This window comes from Malania oleifera, chromosome 2 (genome assembly GCF_029873635.1).
Source record: "Malania oleifera isolate guangnan ecotype guangnan chromosome 2, ASM2987363v1, whole genome shotgun sequence".
Taxonomy (NCBI): domain Eukaryota; kingdom Viridiplantae; phylum Streptophyta; class Magnoliopsida; order Santalales; family Ximeniaceae; genus Malania; species Malania oleifera.
The window spans coordinates 7540954-7566456 of NC_080418.1; the positions used below are offsets into that span (position 1 = coordinate 7540954).

General features: G+C 36.6%; 1 protein-coding gene across 1 annotated transcript; it reads right to left on the reverse strand.

Annotated features, from left to right (window-relative positions):
- Positions 1-7630: 7630 nt before the first annotated feature.
- Positions 7631-9614, reverse strand: LOC131147674 (cytochrome P450 86A1). Its single transcript, XM_058097189.1, has one exon. The coding sequence runs from the start codon at positions 9612-9614 to the stop codon at positions 8046-8048; it is 1569 nt and encodes a 522-aa protein (XP_057953172.1). The 3' UTR covers positions 7631-8045.
- Positions 9615-25503: the final 15889 nt, after the last annotated feature.

Genomic DNA, 25503 nt, shown 5'->3' on the forward strand with positions numbered 1-25503 from the left:
GTAACTCTGGCATTGATAACTACAAATATGAAAAAATATTTTTGGGGATGTCATTTTAACAGCTACACATCTCATTAATCAAATGCTAAGTTGGGTTATTTCTTTTGCCACTCCTTTCCAGAAATTCTAGGAATGTTTTCCTAACTCTCGACTTCAGTCCAATCTCTCTCTCTGAAAATCTTTGGATGTACTGCATTTGTTCATGTTCATGCTTACAATCGGGATAAATTGGAATCTCGTGCCATTAAGTGCGTTTTTATTAGTTACTCTCATACTTAGAAAGACTTCTTATTTCCAAAAGCTCTCTCTTCAGGGGGATAAGTGGAGTGAAGATCAGTTCATTGATTTTTTTGTTGATGAATCTGTGCTATTTACTAAGTCTGCCATTGCATAATTTCCTGACCTCTTCATTGCATCATTTCCGGACCTGTCATATGCAAAAGATCACTTCAACTTAGGAGGTGATGCAGAAAAAAAATAATAAGAAAACACTTGTTTACTCAAGAAAGCCAAAAACAAAGAACATGGAGAATCTCATACTTGAGGCACTAAGTGAGTTGGAACCGGTGATAGCTCCGAGTAACCATGAGTCCACGCACAATCCCGATCAGGTAATAGATGGCCATGAGCTTCCTTCTGATAAGTCTGCACCTGATGACATCAACTTACCCAATGCAATCAGAAAACAAACTAGGTCATGTACTCCATATCACTGGTGAAAATACATGTCTTATAAAACTCTATCTACAGGGTTTTGTGCTTTTACCTCTAACCTTAACAGGGCAAAAATTGCAATGAATATTCAGGAAGCCTTGAAGATTCTTGAATCGAGGGAAGCGGTTATGGAGGAAATATGGGCTTTGGAAAAAATGTAACTTGGATGTTATGAATTTGCTGAGAGGAAATAAGCCAGTAGGCTACAAATGGGTCTTCACAGTGAAATATAGAGCTAACGGGATAGTTGAACGGTATAAAGCCCAACTTGTTGCAAAAGGATTTACACAGACCTATGACATTAACTATACGGAGACATTTACATCAATGGCAAAATTGAATACAGTTTGGGTTCTTCTGTCCTTGGCAACTAACTTAGATTGGCTACTACAACTGTAACGACCTGAACAAAATGGAATTTAAATAATAAAGAGGAAGGAAAATGGAAAACAATAATAGAAGGAGGAAGTTGACTTCGTCGATGACATTGCACTTTGGAAGGAATAACCAAGGGGAATCATCAAAATTCATCGACGAATACAGGGGATTCGTCGACGAAGGTATAAGAAAATTCGTCGATGAATACAAGGGATTCGTCGACGAAGAAATACCGAGAGAGGTTTGAGCCGACTAAATTTCGTCGACGAGGACTGAATTTTATCAACGAAATTATTGAAGGATTCGTCAACAAATGACGTGGCTCGTTGACGAATTCCCTGCTCTATAAATATCAAAATCCGAGTTTTAACTTCATAATTAAGCAAAATCTTTCCTCACTCTCTCCCCTTCGGTTCTCTCTCTTTCTTTCGTCGATTTCGGGCTAAATTTACGCCGGATTGACAATCCGAAGCCACCACGACGCTCCTGGGAAAGCTCTCTCCAAATCTGTCGGAGCAGATCGTTGGTGAAAGCAAGTTGAAAATCATCCATGAGTTGAGGTAAGACCTTTTAAGTCAAATTGGTCTTACGATAGTTATAGGAAATGATGTACGCATGAAAATACTGAAATTTAATATTGAGAGTTTTCATTTTCAGGGTATAGGTCAGGAAATCCTACGGGTGTTAGACTAGAATATTTTGGGGGCTTTCTCAGTGGCGCCAGGTAAGGGGATAAACTAAACTAGTTCTTTTGAGAAAATGTATATATATATATATATATATATATATCATTTGATTTTAGAAAAGTAAATATGTTTACATATATATGATTTATATTTGGGAAAATACTATTGAAAATGATGGTATGTTGAATATGTGAAAATCTGTTAGTGTGGCATGAGTATAAAATGTTACGAAATATTGTTTTCTAGAATGAGATTATGATACGAATTTTTATAATAGGAAAATACCGGCGTGCGGGCCGAGATTCTTATATTTGTTTGCCGGCATACGAGCCGTGCTATGATATGCTTGCCGGCGTACAGGCCGTGCTATGATGTGATTTGCCAGCGTATGAGCTGTGTTATGATTTGCCGGGGTACGGGCCGAGTTATGATAAAATGTGTAATACTGGCGTACGGGCCGATGATTTTCATGATATACGTATATATGCAAAATGATATGATTGATGTGAAAATTAATGATATGAGATATCCATGTATCACAGTTTCAATATATGTTATATGATATCAGAACCTGGTTGGTTTGGTCTAGGCTAGCACTTGCATGGTATCGTTGCTATGTGTCCATGGTCTTCATGATCATGATATTTGTGTTAACGCCGTTGTACGGAGTGATGTGAGATTGGATGGTCGATGTGGTTTTTAAGAAGTGTGTGATCGCCCTTGGTGTACGGACCAGGTCAGGCAGACCCATCTGACTTACAGACTGTACTTTTGACTTGACAGTAGTCGGCCAACCATTGTCAGGTCCCGCATTTGGGTCACACAACCCAATCATGTGGAGGTAATACATGACAACAGCTAGTTAACTGATTACGGGTCAAAACTGCGTAATTGGGCGTGTTAACCCGGGCTTTACGGCTTATATTTTTAATTAAAATGTCCAATTAAGTCTAATATTTTAATAAAGTGTCGAATTTAGTATTCTTGAGTTTCATTGCACAATTTATGAATTTTTGGTAATTTTTTGTTGCAGGAAAAATCCCGAAAAACAAAACCGACACCTGTTCGTATTTCATGCATAACTTTTCCGTCCGAGCTCCGATTGAGACGATTCAAATTTCTGGAGAAAGAGGAAAGGATTATCTACAACTTTTGTGTTTTGAGTTTTGTGAGATACGGGCCCCAGAAGAGCAGAATTTGCGATGAACAGATAGCAAATAAAATGAAAAAAATAAAATATATATATATATGAAAGGGAGTTTGATGTGACCCGGCCATGCATGGCCGGGTCGGGTTGGCAAATTTGGGTAGGGCTTCTTTTTCTTTTCTTTTTAAACTCCCCCAGCGCTGCTTCTAAGGAGGCGGGACGGCTCCTCTGTTCTTCTTCTTCTCCTTCTTCTCCTTCTTCTTCTTATATTAGTTTGTTTTTCTTTGTTTTGCTCCTTGCTGTCTCTCCGGTAGCTCTCTGCCCCTCTTGTTTTCCTTAACTCTCTATATATCCCTCTCTTCTCTTCCCAAGCCTCCCACGGATTCCCCGCTGCAACTCCTACCCGCAGCCCCTGCTAGCCAACCGAACACCAGCAGACTCCAGCTAAGAGACTTGCTGTCACGCCAACACCAGCAAGCAGCAGCAGCACTCAACGACTCTACCCGAGTCCCTGTTCCATTCCAACGGTTGCAGCAGGTCTTGTTTCTTTTTGCTGCAATTTTCCAGCACCCAGCAAAGCCCTCTCGGCCAGCAAACTCCTACCCGCCAGCAGCAACACCAGCAGAGCCTCTCCTACACGGCCACCACAGCAGAAGCACCCGAACTCCACACCACTCCACAGCAGCCTTCATCCTCCTTCCAGCCTCCTCTCCAGCAGGTACACAGCAGAGCACAGCCCCTGCTACAGCAGCAACCTGCTGGAAGACCCGTGAAGCACCACAGCAAGCAAGCTGCTTCTGCACATCTCTCCGGCCTGAAATTCCCCTGCAGTTTCTTTCTTTCTCTCTTATCTTTTCTCTTATCTTTTCTCTTTCTTTGATTATTACTTTGAATATTGTTAACTTGTTATTTGAGTTTATTGTTATTTTTTGGTTTTGAATATTAAATAGGGTGTTCCATTATTATTGAAGTTTAATTGTTTTTTTTTTAATCTCTTCCGGTTAAATATTTTTCCGTAGATTAGTTTAATGTTCCAAGTTATTTAATTAATTTAGTTAGGGTCAGTTTCATCAAAGTTCATATTTTTCAGTTTTGTTAAAGTTCGTATTTTTATTTTTTTGGTATCATTCAAAGTTTAGATTTTTAATGTATTTGCATTTTTGTTCGAGTTCTCGGTTTGAATTATTGATTCGTATTAAAGGTTTGATTGTTAGTGTATGTGGGTTTGATTAAGTTTCCTTTCTAGCGTGTTTTAATTCCTTATTTGTAGTTTCCATTTTTAATTAGTGCGTGTCCTAATGTTTCTTTAAGTAGACTAGGATTTCCATATTTTTTTTTTTTTATTGCAAGCATGAGTGGCTAAGTTCGGTAACTCGGGTTGTGGGTCGACGTCGTTTGTGTTCCATGGTTTATTAGTTATCCTATGATATCATTGTTAAACTTTTATTTAGTTAAAACCGAAAATTGAAGGGATCGTTGATAAATTGCTAGCTCTTACTTCTTGTTTTGTTGTTGACGTTAGGCACATCAAAACCTTGATTTAATCTAGGATTTTCATCAACTAATTTACACGACATTCGGTTGATGCGTAATGAGAGTTTATATTTTCTTCCATTTGGATGTGGCCAATTTACTCGATCTTTAGTGATAAAAATTTCATCTTATTAATGCCTTGATTGGATTAACAAGAAGAGGAGTAAGGCCTAGGAAATTAGTAAACGGTGGAAGCAAGCAGACATTGACCCGTAACCCAAGTATTTGTTAAATTGTTTCAGTTAATCTGTTTAATTTGATTGCGTTAGTAGGTTTACATTTTTGGAGAATTGATAAAATTTCAGTTTCATTTTGATAGTTTACTCAAGCTTCTTCCTCTTTGTTTACTGTTTTCAAAATCATAAAAGACCAAAAAGATTTTCAACTCATATTTTACAGCAACAGGATTTCACTAAACTTTCACAAATACTTTGATACTCAGTGGTCCCTGTGGAATACGATCCTGGACTCATCCTTGATACAACTTGACACTTCTGCACTTGGAAGCATAACTCAGAACGAGTCATTAACCTACCAGGAATGTTTTCGTATTATACTTTATGAGATGAGATATGTTATGAAAATGCAGTATGTTATGCCATGATTTGATATATATATATGTTTTCCTAGATTTGACAAAACAGTTACAGAATATGTTATGTATGGTATACATAGAATACGGAATGCTCATGTTTCCACACACTGGTATTAGTTTATTTCCCTTACTGAGAGGTGTCTCACCCCTAAATTTTATAAACTTTTCAGGAGCCCTAGATAGGAGAGCAAGAAAAGTCCCGCTGAATTATAGCTGTTGTCTGCCCTTTTTGAAGGGTAAGCTTTGGTAGGGACAATTTAATTTTTGGGGGAAATGTCCCTAGATTTTTTTTGAGATGTGTATATACTGAAATACAGAGGTATAGTGACTCTGGTATTTGTAGTAATGTGATGGATGTTTTGTATTTACAATATTGTGATTATATGTATCCTGCTGCTTAGGCTTTCGTGTTGTGTTCCGATTTATCTCTGGTACCCATGGGTCCAGGTGTATGATGATTTGCTAAGTTGGGATTTGTGATATTGAATATATAAAAAAAAAAAGTGAAAAATAAGCAGGTGGCCATAACAACAACTTAACATTAAGAATGCATTTCTAAATGACGAGTTAGAATAAGAAGTCTACATTACGATACCACCAAGTTTTAGTAAGAAAGGTAAGGAAAACAGAGTATGCAAACTCAAGAAGTCCCTGTATGGACTTAAGTAATCTCCTAGATGGTTCGACAGATTTGCAAAGGTGATAAAGAACCAAGGATATCGACAAGGGCAATCAGATCACACTATGTTCTTTCAACAGTTTGAAAGTGGTAAGAAAACAATTCTAGTATAGTATATGTTGATGATATAATCCTAACCAGAGATAATACAGTGGAGATGGAAAGATTGAAGAAAGTCCTAACTGTTGAGTTTGAAGTTAAAGACCTGGGACAAATGCGATATTTCTTAGGAATGGAAGTTGTTAGATAAAAAAAGGGTGTCAGTGTCTCTCAGCGAAAGTACATCCTTGATCTCCTAACTGAAATTGGCATGCTTGAATGCAAACCTAGTAAAACCTCGATTAAAGCAGTAAAGAGGGTCGAAGAATGCGGAATACCAGTTGAAAAGGAGAGGTATCAGAAATTGGTTGGTAAACTAATTTATCACATATTGGACCCAACATTGCATTTGCGGTAAGTGTGGTAAGCCAACACATGCATTCACTGAAAAAGGCTCACCTAGATGCTGTGTACAAGATCCTCAGGTATCTTAAAGGCTTTCCAAGCAAAGGACTCTTCTTCAAGAAATGTGAAAGCAAGGAAGTATAAATTTTCAAAGATGCGGATAGGGTAGGATTAGCGGAAGATAGAAGGTCTACCACTGGATATTGCACCTTTGTATAAGGAAATTTGGTAACTTGGAGGAGAAAAAAACAGAATGTAGTGGCTCGAAGTAGTGATGAAGTAGAATTCAGGGCAGTTGCACAAGGGATATATGAATGACTATGGTTACGAAAACTCTTGGAAGAATTACAGATCCCAATGAAATCCCCCATCAAATTCTATTGTGACAACAAAGCAGTCATCAGTATCTCTCTCAATCTAGTTCAACATGATAGGACTAAGCATGTAAAAGTGGACCGACATTTTATCAAAGAGAAGGTTGAAGAATGAACCATCTGTATAACTTATGCAACTACCAAAGAACAAACTGCAGACATCTTTACCAATGGGTTAGCCGGACAGAGTTTTGATAATTTCATCTGCAAGCTGGATATGATCAATATCTATGATCCAACTTGAGGGGGAGTGTTGAAATTCCAAGTATCTTGAAGTATTTTAGGGAAGTATATATGTAAAGGATTGTATATTATTGAGAGAGATTCTTTTAGGAGATTGTTTCCATATTTAGTTTCTTTTGATTGTATTATAAATATTGTATATTGGTTTGTACAAAATTATTTAAGAAATATAGAAATTCCATTCTATTTTCATTTTCCTAAAAGAACCAACAAAATTGTAAATTTGATGGGAATGGTTCATTGCTTTTTTGAGTTTGTTTTGTTTTGTTTTCTTTTGTTTTGTTTTGTTTTTTGTTTTATCAAAATCTTATAATCTCTACTAATGCCATTTGACACGAGTTCATTGTCATTATGGGCTCCCGTGGCAGGCTTGTCTGAACAAAACAATGTAGGCCTCACGCTGTTTTGCCTACTTAAGGCTAGAGACGTGGACCCGTGATGAGAGAGACTCGTGTTATCAAGCATTTTCTCATAATTTCATTTGATTTCATATCTTTCCTATGTAGATGGTTTTAATATGACATCTACCATTTAAATGAGAGAACAATTCTATTTTGGGGTGGATTGACAAGTTGCAAATATGATGTGAATTAATGACTGATCTTCTCATTTTTTTTTTTTTTTAAAATTTTAAAAGAAGGTTCTATTGGGTATTTGCTCCATCTACCACCCACATAAGATCGGCAAATGTTTCTCTCCTTGGTAATATTTATGGATGACACTCAACTAATAAGAAAAAAAAACTTTAATTAGAAGAATTTTGAAGACAAGCCAACAGTCCGATGCAAAGTTTGAATACAATTTTAGAAAATTTACTATAAATATTTAACAATATGATACAAAAATATAATAGTATGGTTTATTACTCATAAATAAAATCATTACAATCATATATAAAAGCCCATTTCCATGACTTATATATATGGACAAATTTTATAAGGAAACAAAACATAACTTTTTCTCTTATGAATGTATGTGTGTGTATATATCCTCCCCAGTGAAATTAAAGATAAACAATACACCCAATGTTCAATACCAACTAAACCTAAATGAAGACCAATTGTGCAACGGGAGGAAGAAAAACAAATTAAATGACCAAAATACCCTTTAACAACACCACAAGGACAACTACGTACAACCTTTTGTTTAATGACCATGATTGCCCTCATCCCATGCCACGTGGAAATTATGCAGTTGCGCAGTGGTTGAGAAATTTGCAGGCACCCGGGAAAAGACGAAGGTGCCCCCTTTCTTAAGCAGAGGTGGCAGCGCCTGCACGAGCAAGTTCACGTGGGTGCAAGTACACGTGGAGCCCATTCTTCATGAACAGCGTCAGGGACATCTTCTGCTCCACCCGGTGACCGGGAACCGGAGACAGACGATACCTCAACAGTACGGCCGAAGCCACCGACTTCATCTGCAGGTAAGCCAGGTCCTTCCCCAAGCAAGTCCTCGGTCCAGCATTGAACGCCACGAACTTGTACCCGTCCTTGGGCGGTTCGAACCTGTCCCCACATGCGGACAGCCACCGCTCCGGTCGAAACTCTGAGCAGTCCTCCCCCCACACTGCCTTCATCCTCCCCATTGAGTATATCGAGTAAGTCACCGTCGATCCCGCGGGAACGAACGTCCCGTCAGGCAAAACATCGTCGGAGACCACGTACTTGAAGTCCTCTGGAACAGATGGGTACAGACGCAGCGTTTCTGCCAGCGCCGCTTTTAGATACACCAGCCTATCGGCCTCCTCGAAACCCAACGGCTCCTCCACCCATTTACCCTGATCTGCGCCACGAGTGTCCTTCAGAACCGTCGATATTTCCTTGATGATCTTGCCCTCGACAGCCGGGTGGTTCATGACGAGCCAGAAGAACCAGCTCAGCGCGACGGATGACGTGTCCCGGCCTGCGAGGAGGAAGTTGAGGGCGATGCGCTGGAGGACGGCGCCCGGGAACAGGTTTCCGTTGGCGTCCTTTTTCTTCATGAAGCGGGACAAGAGGTCGTCGGAGGGCGTCTCCTTCCTAGCGGCGATGGCATCATTTAGGTAATTTTCGACAACTTCGAGGTTCTTCTTCAACTTCTCCTCCGCTCCTATTCCAACCGCCTTCTTTACCCGCCACAAGAAACCTGGGTAGAGCAACCGCTGGAGGGTCGCCTCCGTGGCGTTGTCAAACGCGACGCAAAATGGATTATCGTGCAGACCCGGGGTGAGCGTTTCCGGGTCCTTCCCGAAGGTGAGCCCGCAGATGTTGTCGAACGTGAGGCGGAGCAGCAAATCCTGCAAGTCCACGTGGCATTTATCCTTAGCGGCTGTGTCTAAAATGCGCCAGAGGCGGCTCTTGATGGTCCGGTTGACCCAGCGGCCCATGGCGAGTCGGAGGGTCCGGGTGGTAAACTCGAGGGCCGCGGTCTTGCGCTGGAGGAGCCACGTGTCGCCGTCGCTGTTGAAGATGCCGTGGCCGAGGAGGTCGTGGAAGGCGGCCTGCCAAGTGGGGCCCTTAGGGTAGTTGTCGAAGTGGGTGCGGAGGACGTGCTCGATGTTCTTGGGATGGCAGGTGACGGTGTAGAAGGCCTGGCGCCGGGCGAAGAAGGGGAGGGCGACGGTGGTTGTCTGGTAGGTGGCGGAGGGGCCGGTGCGGCGGAGGTTGTCGGCGATCCAGTCATGGATTCTCTGGCGGTTGAGGAAGAGAAAGGGGAGGCTGCCCACCACAGGGAGGACCTTGGGGCCGGAGAGCTTCCGGGCAAGGAAGTAAAACCATATGAGATACGCCGACGCGGTGGCAGCCACGACCAAGGCGACGGAGGAGAGGGTTTCGGGCGCCATATCTATGTATATGAATCGTAAGTAACGATGCAGAACTATGGATTGCTGTATATAGGAATAGAGTAGTGCGAAGAGAGTGTGTGTGTGTGTGTAAATTAGTAGACATGGTGTATGTACGTGATGATAAAATATATATATAGTGATCAAATGGAGAAAGCGCAGTGGGGAAGAGGGGATTACTGCTGATTAGGAGGATGGATCGGAGTTGTTAGGAATATTGGGGGTGGAGGAGAAGTGGTCGCAGTTGGGTTGGTAAGCAGGGAGGAGGCTAGCTATGCCCGAGCTTCTACACGAAAGCTGCTATCTGCATGCATGCGTGAAAATCTTTATTACTTGGAGCATGCATGCATGTTAGGCAGGTCATATATATATGTATGTATGTATGTATGTGTATGTATATATATGTCTGTATGTATGCACTATGGGAGATTACTTATTGACATTCTTCTCATTTCTTTGGATCAAGATTCACACTCAAAACCCGTTGGAAGCTTGGAGGAAGGGGATATTCTGTATAGCTAATACGATATTATAATTTAGAGGTAGGATGAATAATAATGTCATCTTCACTTCTTATGTGGTTTGGATGTTTTTGAATTAATCCTTTAAAAATAGTGGATACTTTCAAAATCTTTTAGGTGAGTTAGTCATTTGATTAAATATAAAAAGTTATTAACGGATATAACTTAATTTATTAACGTCATAGATGAAATAATTATATAAATAATAAATAATCTTAATTTATCTTTTATTTTATTGTTACTAAATTATTTCCCATCAAGCACAGGGAGGCCTAATTAGTTAGTTAATTAATTTAACTTAATGGCTATTTTTAAGGCACTAAAAAAATTAAGGCTTGCACTGCACAACTAGCTAGAAGTAACTCATCTCCATATATTTCACATTTTTCCTCTTTTCATCCTACGATCAAAATCTAAGATTTTCAAGTTCTGAATTACAAATTCAATAAAAAAAAATGGAAACTGGTTAGGTTGGTTTTAAATCATGTTTACTAAAATTGGTTTCCCTACTTATATAATATAGCAATGACATCATAAGTTAAGTCAGCCGGATCAATTTTAACAATATTAATTGAAGGACAGGTACCTGTATATATATAATTTGAAAACACTAATCCTGGGTTTGGGAGAATGCTAAGATTTAGAGTTGTGTCAATTTAAATAAGATATAATACAAAATCATGTTAAATTTTGTTTAAATTAGGGGTGGTAAAATAGGTCTAAACTTGATAGGTCACCCGTCGCTCGCCCGCTTAGATTGGGTTTAGGTTTGAGAGGAACAAGCCATTTATATTTAGGGTTAATCTGAATTTGACCCATTTAGTAAACGGTTTGTGTGCGTTTAGGTCGGGTAACCCTATATATATATATATATAAATATATATATATATATATATATATTTGCTTTTCGTCCCTTTGGCCATCCACTTTTAAGATGTTTTTTTTTTTTCTCAAGTGATGTTTTTTTAATAAAAAAAATTAAGTCAATTTTGATAAAATATTAAAGAAAAAATTAAAATAAATAAATTGTATTTTTAAAATGATTTAATTCCCAGACTCAATGGTCATAGGGATGGAGCTAGCCATGGTACGTTCGTACGAACTCCATGCAGCGCACGTCTACGCAGCGTCTACCTAATTCTTCCGCGCAAGAAAGGAGAGAGAGAGAGAGAGAGAGAGTGGTTAGAGATGGTTTACCCATAATGAGAAATTAGGAGTAGAAAAAAATGGAAATACAAATATGGAAGGAGGCACGGGAGAGGAAAACTAAGACGAAAGTGCATGAAAATTAGCAATCCATTTTGACGCTCAGTGCTAGTAGTTCTGACTAGAGGAGTTATATGGAAACTTCCTGACCAAGACTACATGAAATCATATAACCAATCGTTCTTAAGGGAAAAATATTAATTAATCCACTCCAAATTAGTGTGTGTGTGTGTTCTAGATTACTTGCATTTCAATTAGCATGGAGATTAATAAAAGTATTAGACATTAGATAAAACAAATTTTTGAGTTATGTTATCAGGTATGCCCGTATTTTAGATAGCAAATCAAAATTTTCAACTCTAAGACAGTGTTTGTGTGACACCCCGATTTTTCATATTATTATATTTTTTTTACATCATACTTATCGGACATGTCAACACTCTGATACCATACATATCACCTGACCCGCATTGGGCATCGGCATACCGATCACATTATATTTCAAATACTTATTAACAGAAGACAATATATACATACGTCACAACGAATATACAGACCAGAGTATAATCCATCCAAAAATACATACATCAACAAACACCCCAAAATAACAAAATTATAGGGGAAACATCCATCCCTAGATCAAACACTCACCCTGTATATCAGGGTCCTTGCTCCACTCTATTGGGGAGCTCTATCGCCAACTCGATCTCGGTTTCCTAACATATTTAATACTTGGATGAGACACATCTCAATATGACAGAATAAGTTATTGACAGTGTATGGTAATATGAGTGCGATTACATCAATAAATATTCGGTCATAACATTATTCATCTGATATGATATCTGATATGTGCAAATAGCTATATAAATATAAAACACAACTGTTATAAACTTTTTATCCCATTTCCCAGTTCCATTTATTTTTCTCATCTTTCTTTTATATCAGTTTATTTCCATTATATCATTCTTTTCTCATTTATTTGGCCAATAAGTATCCTCAATAACCTTTCCATATCGTGTCTGTAACTCATGGCCATTTCTAGTCTGCTATCCAGCCCATGGGTATCCTTTATAATCATAACATGCTGTATCTGTAACCCATGGCTGCCTTGAGAATTTTTCTTCACGCCATGCTTCCCTCCATGATCAAGGTTAGACGGCTTGAAGGCTGGATTTAATCGTGGTTGGCCAACTCGATTAGATCAAATAATACCATATACCTATTTGTAGTAACGAATGACCCACTGCATACCCTGGTCCGGAATCCAGGGGGCAATAAACAACTCTACGCTGGCCCATTCGCACTGCCACACCACATGCTCCAGGAGTTCGTGTGGTTGCCCTTTTCAACCGCTAGCATCGGTACCGTGCTCGATGTCATAACCCATCGCTGGGGTTTACATATCCATCCATTGGGGTTTTCATTTCCACTTTCATTTTTCTCATATCAACATTTCCCATATCAATGCATATATTCATTGCAGTTGTTACGCTGCAATGTTCACAATTCCAGTATTTGCATTTCATTTCCATTATTACATTTCATTTCCAGTATTTACATTTCATCATTCACAAATCAATTCCCATATTTCATTATTCATATTGTAGAATTTCACGTTGCAATATTTCCATATTCATATATCAAAATTCACATGTCCAGTATTTTCATTCAATATTCATAAAATAATATTCCCACTAGATTTCTCATTTTCTACTGTTTCATTCTCAGCATTTCAATTTCACAAATCATCTCATAATAATATATAAGCAAATATGGGAATATATCACATTTCATGTATTTCATCATTTCCAATATGCACATATCAGTATTTTATTTTTTTTCCACATTTCATAAAAAATCATTTCCATATTTCCCATATTCTACATTTTTCAATATTCACATATATCAATGTTTCTTATTTTCACCGTTCTTATAAAATCATTTCCGTATATACATTTATCCCTGTTCAATATTTTCCAGAAAATTGTATAACATTTCCACATTACATTTCATTTTCTCAGGGATGTTCATTATCATATCATTTTCCCAGATTTCTCATTTCAAATCACATTTTACACAATACATTTCATAATTTTCATAAAATCATATGCCACACAATTTCTCATCTATTATTCATATCATCATAATAATAATTTTAGGGAAAATACCATAATTCATTTCACATATATTTCAACTAGTATTTCATAAAAATACTTGCTATAACTTATTTCCCTTACCCATCTTACTGAAATGCCCGCACAGTTCAGTCTTGAGCCTGTGGCATTTCCAGTACAAAAACCTACAATTTTCATTTCCCCCCGAAACATTCGATAGAATTCCAACATAATTTCCATAAAATATTTCCTAGGCTCCCAATAACCTAAATAAATTGTTAAACTCCAAAATAATCAACTTACCTCGGTTTTTCTGAACTATACCTGCAGGGTCCCAAAATTACACTCACGGCGCTTACCCGAGCCCTGAATTCAATAACCCTAATTCAACCTCAGAATGCCCAATATTTAACGTTTCCAAATCTACAATAATTAAATAATAATTAGCCCCTTAATAACCCCCTTAGCCTAATTTTGGAGTTATGCCTACGACAACCCTACGAGAAATCTGCTCTAGTAGGCTTGTAGAGAATCATCCCTACATTCTCGTTATGGCGTCCGATCGTCAATTGGGCTTAAGATTTACAAGAAATTGAGGTAAAAGTGAGAATTAAGTTTATTTTAGAAGATATGCTTACGCTGCTCCTATGACAAATCCGCTCTGATAGAAATGTTGGTGGCGAAGAATGGAATCCAGTAATATTTTCTGATTTTTGATCGGGTGAATATTCACAGAGAAATTGAGAAGAGTGGGAGAGAGAACGAAGGAGACAAAAGGAGAGAGAGTATGAGAAGCAAGGTGGGGGGTGGCGTTCTGCTTCCTTCAAAATTTTGAAATCCTAAAGCTCCTGAAGCTTCAAGTAAACTTATATATTTAAATAATATAATAACAATAATAACTTTTAACCTTTACATATATATATATATATATATATATTATTACTTAATTCATAATTCTTATTATTTAATTAATTAATTTATTATTCAATTTAATAATTTATTTATTTTATTTATTTTATTATTTTTTTATATTCCCAAATATATCATTTTCTGGAGCGTTATAGTTTGAGAATACAAATTTTGGAATTTGGATTTGGATTTGAGTGAATTTGGACAAAATTTGATATAACTTTATATTACATTTTGTTCAAATTCACATAGATCCAAATTTAAAGGACTCTCTAGGCCAAATATATACAAAATTTTTAATTTGTAATCGTTATTCGTATGTAATAGAGTCGTATAGTCGTGTAGTCACTGTTAGCTTTACCGTGATCCCAAGAGGGGGGGTGAATTGGTATTTTTAAAATTTAACCCCTAGGTATTCCTTCTAATAGTAGTATGTTCACAACCCTATGATCAATCTAGTGCAAGTAATATAAATATATCATAAATTAAATGAACTAATTTAATTAACAACACATGCACCAGAAAAATAATAGAGTAAGAGTGACACACAGAAATGTTATCGAGATTCAGCCAATTGCCTACGTCCTCGCCTTGGCTAACAAGTACAAGGATTACTACTATCACTTGCTCACTTAACCGGGTGGAGTTACACTTATACAAACTAGGTTAATTAGCATAGGGCTGACCTCAACCTTTACAACAATCCTTACCGGGCCGGATTACCATCCCCTTAGGCCACGCCCAGAATCACTCAAATTTACAATCAAATGGTACAATGTAAAAGTACTTTCACGTAAAGTAGATTTGTACCAAAATGCGTTCAATCACATACACCACAAATGATTTAATATGTAAGCTCAGTGTGGTCCAATAGTTCAACCCTGAAATGTATTTTCTATCAGTGTAGTGAGTACGTGAGAGTGTCAGCAACAATCTGTGTATCACAAAATATTCAATCAAACGTGTTTACACAGAATATCAAGTGAGTTTTAAGTATGTCAATCAGTAGGATGTCTCAATCACGAATATAGTGTATATGTTTGGTTTGCAAAAGTTATGCAATCTTTGTATTCAGCAAATGATATATACTTGAATAAATATTGCCACAAAGATTAATATGACAAATACAAATATCTTTTCACAAATATATCAATATAGATTCCACAAGATATTTGAGTAATTTTGAAAATATTTTTGCAAGCCTAATACAAATACAAGCTTCCTAAGATATTGCAATACGAATACAACACTCAAAAGTTTAGGTAAGTCTTCTTAGGATAGGCTTATGAGCAAAACCCCCTAAGAACACTTAGGTAATGCTCTCAAAAAAATCGATTCAAACAATCAAATAATGAGAGCAAGCCTATCAATACAATCACTCAATCAACTTATAAAGACTCTTGGCAATAGAAGAGGGTAAGTATGAGTGGTTTTTGAGGAAGTAGGAAGAGTAGTGAGAGTTTTTCTTGAGAGAAAATATTTGGATTTTGTAAGCTAATCGAGTTGCTAATTTTCCCAAATGAAGGGGTATATATAGACACCCCATGAATTGTGACCATTGGGGACCTATTGGGAATTATTAGGAAAGTTTAATGACATTTTAAATATTTTAACTCTGTTTAAAAAATTAACCATGGTAAAAAAATTAGGGCAACCCGAGAAGTCTGGTTGACCAAAAACTTTTTCGGTCGATCGAAGTTCATATGGTTCGGTCGACTAAGACACTTTTGAACTGGAGACTCGGTCGACCGAAAGTGCATGTCCGAAGGGTGATTTTCCATTTTACCAAGGTTCGATTGACCATACCATTTTGAACTGAATGGTTCGGTTTACCAAACAATTGGGACTTCTCCCGAGGACCCTTGGTCGACCAGGTAGTTGGTATTCAATTTTGGTTCGGTTGACCAGATGGTCAAATTGTTGACCTCAGGAGGGTTCAGTCGACCAGGGGATTTGAATTACAGTGGTTCGGTCGATCGGGACATTGGTCAACTGTTGACTCAGACCGGTTTTGGTTGATCGGGGCAGAATGAACTGCCTTGGCCGGTCGACCGAAAGTGCACAATGTGTGCATTTCGGTCCTGTTATGATTCACTCAAACCCTAATCAAGTGCCTTACATTCATAGGTGCAAGAATGAGTATCTTAGGGTCATTTTTAGGTCCTTTTGAAAACATCGAAAAAATCTGGTGTTGGTCGACTGAAGGGTAAACCCTAAGGTCATTCTAAGGTCATTTTCATTTTGAGTATTGTGAGCTTACGTATTAAAACATGCATGTGGGGTGTGTGATTATTACAAGCCAAAGACCCTAATTACTATCACAGACCTTTGAATAAATATGAAATACAATACGAATAGAAATTAGGTCTTCAACTTCACTTTCTCTTTGTGCATTATGATTTGCCAATTTAAGTTCCTGCACATAATTTCAAATACCCATTAGACATAATGAGTATTTGTCATAATCAAAACCGGGCGTGACCTATAAGCTCAACAGTCACTCTAGTAACCAAGTGGAGAATTGTTTAGACAAGGCGTAAGACAAATATTTAGGTGAGACACAAGTCGCCTAAAGGATTAAAATATGGAAAGGCTAATCACTCTGGTGACTAAGGAGTCACAAGCAGCTGCTCAGGTGACAAAAGTTGCATAGTCATCAAGCGACAATGGTCACCCAATCATCAAGTGATAATGCGAGTAAGCATCAGACAAACATGTTAACTGTAATACAATTTTTGTCAACTATAATAGTTGGACTTTTAATATTGAGAAATGATCCCAATTTATAATTAGACGAATATATGATTAGGATTAATAGTCTGAATTCATGACTTATAACCTTATAATTCATGCAAATTTAAACCCAAAGGGGTATAAATAGATGTACAACCTATCTTGTAATCATTCTCAATCTATTTACACACATAATACAATTATCCTATTGCTAATCAAACTCCAATATCTTTCATCCCTCTCTCTTTATCTTTATCTCTTTCTCACTTTCTTCTCCCCTTAACCTCTTCCTTCTCTATCCTTCCCTCTCTTCTAATTTGAGCCTTTTCATCTCCCTCGTTTCTCCATCTCTTTCTATGATTTCTACGACTTCCATGTCTCTCTCTCATTATCTCTATCCTTACACCAACAAAAGTTGACATAGCAAGTCCAATCACAAAAAAATTCACCATCTTTCCTTCTAAATTATACCATCATTTTAAAAGGTACGTATTTGATTTTTGATCTAACAACGCCCGCGCGACAAAAATATTGTTTAGATTGAAATATAGAATAGATTGAGTGTGTTTTCCTTCGTAACCTTTTCCTACCTAGAAAGTTTTGCAAGATTATTTGAGTATGTTTAACTCTCATCTAGCAAGTTAAAATTTTTTCAGAGAGAAATTATCAGAGAGAGAGAGAGAGATGTGTATGGAGACATTAGTTGTAGGAGTCGCTGACCGATAGATAGTGGGTGATCTCAATAATATATGGTTGGATTAGTGAACTAAGGCTCTTCAATTGGACGGTGGTCTGGTTCTCCACTCCTCCCCCAAGTCTTCTCCTTTTTTTTTTTTTTCTAAATTCTTTCATTATTATTATTATTATTATTTAAAAAAAAAAATTTCATTTAGTTTAGCATGAAATGGTTACCTAAATAAAGGACTTTCAAATTTTCTATAAATAAAAGTTTTAAAAAAAAGGAACTAAAACGTATATGTTTTTTTTACTTAAATACATTTTATATTCATATTATTATTTGTTTACTTAAAAAAGGGTACTCCATGTCTTTATTGTGTTTTCGTTTTGTTTTATTTCTTTTTTTAGTTTTCTTATTTGGAAATTACCATGCATACTTCATTTCATTAGTACCTCGAAGAGAATCTGATGTCAACACAATTTAAAAATAGGTTATAACTTGAGTGGCTGAAACACTACTTTGTTCCTTCAATTCATATGGTGTAAATACAACATGTAAGGAAGAGTAAAGCTCTTAACATGTTCATAGTCTTAGTTAGGTCATATCTACTTTGTTCCTTTAATTCATATGGTGTAAATGCAACATATAAGGAAGAGTAAAGCTCTTAACGTGTCCATAGTCTTAGTTGGGTGGTGTCTTATTTGTTAGAGTGCAACTGATGATCTGATCAATATGAAAGTGGAATCACTTTTAGTGAGATGTTGTCGAAATCAATAGAGAAGTTACTTACAAACTATCTAGATAGGGTGCACGGTCAAGAAATATGTTACCCAAAAACTAGTTGAACCACTTTTTTTTTTTTTCACTTTTTTGTTTTTTAGTTGAGCATATGTTGGTTGGATAGAGTTCAAAAAAAAAAAAAAAAAAAAAAAAATGGTTGCAAAAAATGGTTATTTAATTCTATTCCATCTAGAGATTCCATCTTATAACACATAGTTTAGATTCATGTTCAAAATATATCGTAACTAATAATGCATTATAGTTTACCTGAATTGAGTAATTTCTTTTCAATATGTATTCTTTCCGTTGGTTGAGTGGGAGTTTAGACTAACCCATGTTGCACATGCACACTACCTTGCCTTACATGCATAGGTCTTGATCCCAATTTTAGTTTGGTTGTTTTTTTTAATAATATTTTCTATTTCTCTACATTTTCTAGGAACAATTTTTTTTAAAAAAATAACTTTTAATTTGTTTTAATCAAGCCTAATAGGTGCATTATATACTTATAGTGATCTTTAGTTCTATTAGTTCACCTATTTGATTTCATATAATTTCAATCTTCAATTTACATATTTAAAGCAACAATTTTTTTTTTTGGTTTTGAATTTTCATATTGAATTGTCAATTCCTAACTATTTGAACCCAGATTAAATTATTAGTTTTTGAATTAATTATACTAGTCTTAAGGCCAACAATAGTCATTACTCCTTAATAGGACGGTGATAAAAGGGGCTTTCTAGCCTTAGTTCTCCATCTCTTACTATTCACTTTTTTTTTTTTTTTTTTCCGGTAAAAGAGGGCGGCACCTCCTTTCTTAATTTTATCAATAACCTTCACTTATAACGGATGAATAATGTGGAAACAAAAGGACACTTGGGGCTTACATAATAACCAAATAAAAAACACCTCATGCATCAAACCAAACAAAAGAAGCAAACAAACCTATACCAATACCAAAAGGAAACCAACTAAACATATCTCATATAAGTCATACCTATCTTATCTAATCTATATAAACCTTTGATAACTATAGGAAGTTGACTATTATTTGTAAACAAACTATTCCTCCCCATGACACCTTGTTGAGCTAACGCATCTGCTACTTTATTTCCTTCTCTATAGAAATGATTTATAGAAAAATCTACTCCCTCTAATACACCAATAAATTGCTCTAAAAAATCTCACAAATACCATACAGAGCATTTACTGGATCTTATCCAATTTACTACAATATTCGAATCACATTCAATGTCAATACTGACATGGTGCAATTGTTTTCAAAGTTTTATTCCTTTCATCACTGCTTTCAATTCAGCTTCATTATTAGAACAAGAACCAAAATATTTTAAAAAATCAAAAATAAAAGAACATGTACAGTTTCTAAGGATGCCACCACCACCTGCCGACCCTGAGTTCCCCAAGCTGTTCCCATCCAAATTTAGTTTCAACCTCCATTGCCTCGGTTTTAGCCATCTCACAATTTGCATAGGTTTATTCTTTTTATTCACAATCTGTACCTCCAGATTTTGCAAAATCCGAACATCAACATCATTTAAATGAATCATAACTATCATGTTCTCACTCAAAACCCCCACCCAATTCTTAATGGACAGCCACACATCTATATTACTCTCCAATTTCCCCTCCATTCTAGCCACACATGTCCTTCTCCACAACCTCCAAACTACTAAACAAGGAATCAAACCAATCAATGTTCCCAATTGAAAGTATCTGGAAGCCCTATTAAACCACATTTGGACTCTTTCTTTCCAGCTTTGGTGCCTAAGGAACGGTATACCTACCTCCATCGAAACCTTCCTCCATACATTAGTAGCAAGATCTCCCTTATTCAAAACATGCTCCACATCTTCTAATTGCCTCATCTCATAACAATCACATGCTGAAACAAGTGATATACCCCCACCCTTCTCACCTTTTCATCAACACTTAAGCACTCAAAAATAGCCTTCCACATATAGATAACAATTTTCTTCGATAACCATTTGTTCCAAATCCACTTTACCCAATCAAACTTTGGAGCTCTAACTCTGATAACATCTCATGCCGACTTTGTATTAAAGCAACCATTCTTTTCCGGGAGTCATAGCAGGATGTCTGAAGAGTTTCTAAGTTTCCCAACTCTTTCCATCACTTCTTCCGCTTTATTAAAACCCATAATCCTTTGCAATTTTCCACAACCCACACATGATTAATAATCAAATCTTTTAAACTGATATGTGAATGTGCACCATTTGGAAATTCTGAAAACAAAGGTCCCGAATCCAAAAAATTATCATACCACAATTTTACATCTCCTTCTCAAACCTTCTACTTAGATTTACTTAACAACTCAGGCACACACTGCATAATTTTTCTCCAAAAAGAAGAATCTGATCCATGTAGCCTGCAAAGAGCAATATGTCCTCCTTTAACATATTTAGCTTTAAAAAATCTAGCCCATAAAGAATTTTGTGTTAATAACTGCCAACCAAACTTCATAAATAATAACCGTTGCACTTCCGAAATATCCCTTACTCCTATGCTCCCCTCCTCCACAGGAACACATAATTTCTTCCAAGCCCTTCATTTCATTTTTTCTTTCCCATCCTTAAATCCATAGAAAAAAGAGGCAAACATACCTTGTATCTTTTTTATCACCAGTTTCAAGACATTTAGAACAGCTAGCAAATGCAATGACATACTTGAAAGCACATGTCTCAACAAAACTAGACGACCTCCTTGAGACAACAGTCTACTTTTTTAGCCCTCAATTTTCTTACTGATTTTTTGAATTAAAGGGTCAAAATGATAGCCCTTCAATTTACCATCCATGATCGGCACTCCCAGATATGTAAAAGGAAATTTACCTTCAATAAAATCAGTCTCTTGTAGAATTTCTCCCTTCCTCTGAGCACCCGACTTCTTTAAGAAAAAAATAGCTGATTTATCTTTATTTACCCTTTGGCCAGTCACCTTTCATACTCCTTGATCACTTCCATTAACTGACTAATAGATTTTTTACCAGCATTAGCAAAAATCACAACATCATCAGCATACATTAAATGCGATATACTAGGAGCACCAGTCGGATGTGCAAACGATAAAATCTGCTTCCCAGTTATCTTCTTTTGAATTAATCTAGAAAGAACTTCTTCCATGATGATGAAAATATATGGGGACAACGTGTAATGCACTTTGGGATGTAATGACCCAATAAAATTTATAAGTTCCTCGTCGACGAACACAACGAGAGATTGTGTTCAAGTTCTGAATTTTATCGGCGAGATGATGGTGTTCGTCGACGAACCTTCTTCTTGGCCTTGTCGACAAAGCTCCCAGTATAAATAGTGTTAAATGAAGGTTTTTACGCAGAAAATTCATCGACACTCTCTCTTTCTTCTCTCCTACGATTCCTCCTCCTTCTTTCTTTGATTTTAGCCCCGTCGACCGCCAGATCGACGATTTGAGGCCACCACGACACTCCTGGGAAAGCTTTCCCTTAGTCTGCCAGAGTGGATCGTCGGTGGGACGAAGTTGGATTTCATCCCAGATTCAGGGTAAGACCTTTTTGTTGAAATTTGACTTTCCAGCAGTTGTAGGAAATGCTGTAGACGTAGAAATAGTAATATTTTATTTTGGGATATATGGTTTTTAGGGTGTTGAGTGGAGAACCCTATGGGTGTAAGACCCGTCACAGTAGGGGATTTTAGCAGGAATCAGGTAAGGAAAATATGCTATGCTAGATAATTCTAGAATGTTTTCAGTATAAATTATACGTTATTACTAGATTATTATTCACAGCAAAAATTTATACAGTTTATCAAGTATGTTTAATATGTTTAAAATTACTGTGTGACTTGAGAATATAGATATAGTACAGAAACATGTTTTACAGTATTTTTCAGAGTTATGTTTTATAGAATATACAAACAGTGAATATGTTTTACAGCATTTTCATAATACCATGATTATATAGTTTTATAGTACCATGACATTTACAGTTAATCTCAGAAACACAGTTGATATAGATACAATTTACTACAGCGTCATGGTTAATACAACTATTACAGAATCATAGTAAAACAGATTGTTGTATATAGAGAGGTATTATATAGTATCAGATCCTGATGGACCATTACAGATATAGTTTACAGAGCACGGTACCGTTGCTATATACAGAATAGAGTGCAACCACCTATTTAGATAATACGTGATAGATAAGTCGATCGTGACTACGTGTGGACATGCTCCCCATTAGATATGGGTTGAGGAGGGCCGACTAGACTGACGAAGTATAGTGGTTTATCCTGGTAGGCCAACCAATGATAGATCCCGCTTACGGGCCGCACAACCTTGTCATGAGGGGTTAAATCATAACATACACTTATCTATTTAGGGAAGTTTTCAGTTATTATTATGTATGTACAGTTTCCCAAAAATAGGGAATATACGTGTATATATATTAAAAGTATTATGTATAGAAACCTAAAATACAGATATGTTAAGAAATATGGAAAAAGTGGTGGTTTATATTACTTTTACTGTATTTACAAATTCAGTTATACATGATTGTATAGAAACATATTTTCATAGTATTGTAACTTATTTGCTACACACTAGCAATAACATATTTCGTCTTACTGAGCATCATCTCATCTCATTAAATTAATATTTTTCAGGTGATCTAGTCAGGCAAGCAGATCAGGCTCGCAGGTAGAGGGACTTTAGTACCGCCTTGTCAGTAGAGTGAGTATATTTGGGAGTAATTCTGTATAGCCCTAACCCAGTTGAGGGTATTTTGGGAAACAATCATATATGTATAGTTTGGGAACATTGTAACTCTCTAGTATTATACATATTTATATAAGGTGGTGGTTGTGTGACTTTAGCTTCTTGTTGCTTAGGTGGATGACTAATTTTATATAGTAAGGTATCAAAGAAATGGAATTTCACAATAATTATTAAAATTATAAAGAGGGAAAAAAAACTTAGTTAATTTAGCAGGTCGTTACACAACGGATCCCCCTGCCTTAAACCCTTTTTTGACTTGAGGAAACCCCTGTAAGTGCCATGAATCATAATAGAAAACCATGAAGTAGAAATATAATTCTAAATCTGTAATCTCCCAGGACTTGAAATGTAACCACGGTATTCCTCCGCCATAAGTAAGGGTAAGTAATAAAATAAGTAGACCATTTTTCCTAATAAGGGATGATGAATTATATGAATAATAAATTTCGAGGACAAAATTTTATAAGGAGGGAAGAATGTAATGACCCGAATAATAATGATATTTAAATAATAAAGAGGAAGGGAAATGGAAACAGAAACAGAAGGAGGCAGCAAACTTCGTTGACGACATTGCACTTTGGGAGTAATAACCGAGGAATTTAGATCAAGGATTCATCGAAAAATACAGAGGATTCGTCGACGAGGATAACATAGGGTCTCATCGACGAGGGTGAGCTTCATCGACGAGAAGATTCCAAGAGGGGTTTTTGGGCAACTCTGAATTTCGTCGACGAAGGGGAGAGTTCGTTGACGAGGAGCCTTTTTGACCTCGTCGACGAGGTGATGTGGCTCGTTGACGAAGGCCAGTGTATAAATAGCCCGAACTTCATTTTTAAGCATAATTTTTAGTGCAGAACCCTCTCTCTCTCCTCTCTTCGGTTCTTCACCCTTCTCTCTTCGATTTTGGGCCGAATTTCCAACGATTCGAGGATCTGAAGCCACCACGACGCTCCTGGAGAAGTTCTTTGCATATCTACTGGAGCGGATTGTCGGTGGAACTCCGTTGAAATTCTTCCTTGAGTTGAGGTAAGACTTTTTATTCAAAATTTGGTATTTCCACAGTTAAAGGAAATGATGTACTTGAATAAATACTGAATTTTAGTTCTGGGAATTATCATTTTCAGAGTACTACTCAGGGTTTCCTACGGGTGTAAGATTAGTATTATAGAAGGGCTTTTCAGTTGTCAGGTAAGGGGATAAATCAAAACTGTTATTTTCCTTGAAATTACTATTATTTAATAGTAGAATAATTTTTAGAAAGTATGTGATTAGATATGAGTATAATTAAGAAAATGTAAGTTTGGAAAAATACTGCAATTGTATAGGAAATGTGTTTTCAGAACGGAATATATGGTTTCATTCAATTCGTGTAACATGAATATTATTTTATTTATATGTATATTATACGATGTTAAGTTAGATTTGCAAAATAAAGCATGTTTACAAATCTTTTCAGGAATAACATGATAAATGCAGTAAATTATGATTTCAAAATATATGATATGTTTGGCAAGACCGTAATTGATGATCGACGCAAGGCCGTAATTATTCATGTTATTTGGAGCAAGGCCGCATTTATTCATGTTTTTCGGCGCGAGGCCGTAATTATTATGTTAATATGAGATTTAGAACATGTTATTATTTGATTTACGATAAATAGTAAATGCTTATGTACTATATTTTATCAGAACCCGGGTGTTAGTTTAGTTCTATTTCAAGAGCACGATACTGTAGCTTATAGATTATATATCTATGATCAGATTGGTGCTAACCACCCCACGAGGGGGTGAGAGATGGATAGTCCATGTGGCTTTCAGTGTAGAGTGTAAACGTCCATCTGGCAGTTCGGACCAGGGTGTGGCGGGCCCATCGTACTTATAGATATTTTTGACTCGATAGTGGTCGGCCAGCCATTATCAGGTCCCGCCTTTGGGCTGCACAACCCTTCATGGGGGGTAATACATGACATCAGCTAGCTATACATCCTAAGTAGTTTTCAATATTATAGATTATATTAGATAATACATGATTAGTATGATTACTTGGAAGTATGAAATTATATGTTTATCTAACCATATTATGATTTATGCTTTATGCTATGTGAAATGTATGACATATATATTACAGCATAAATATTCATGTTGCCACAC

Excerpts from the sequence above, each read along its gene's own strand:
- LOC131147674 (XM_058097189.1), bottom strand. The coding sequence starts at position 9,614 with ATGGCGCCCGAAACCCTCTCCTCCGTCGCCTTGGTCGTGGCTGCCACC.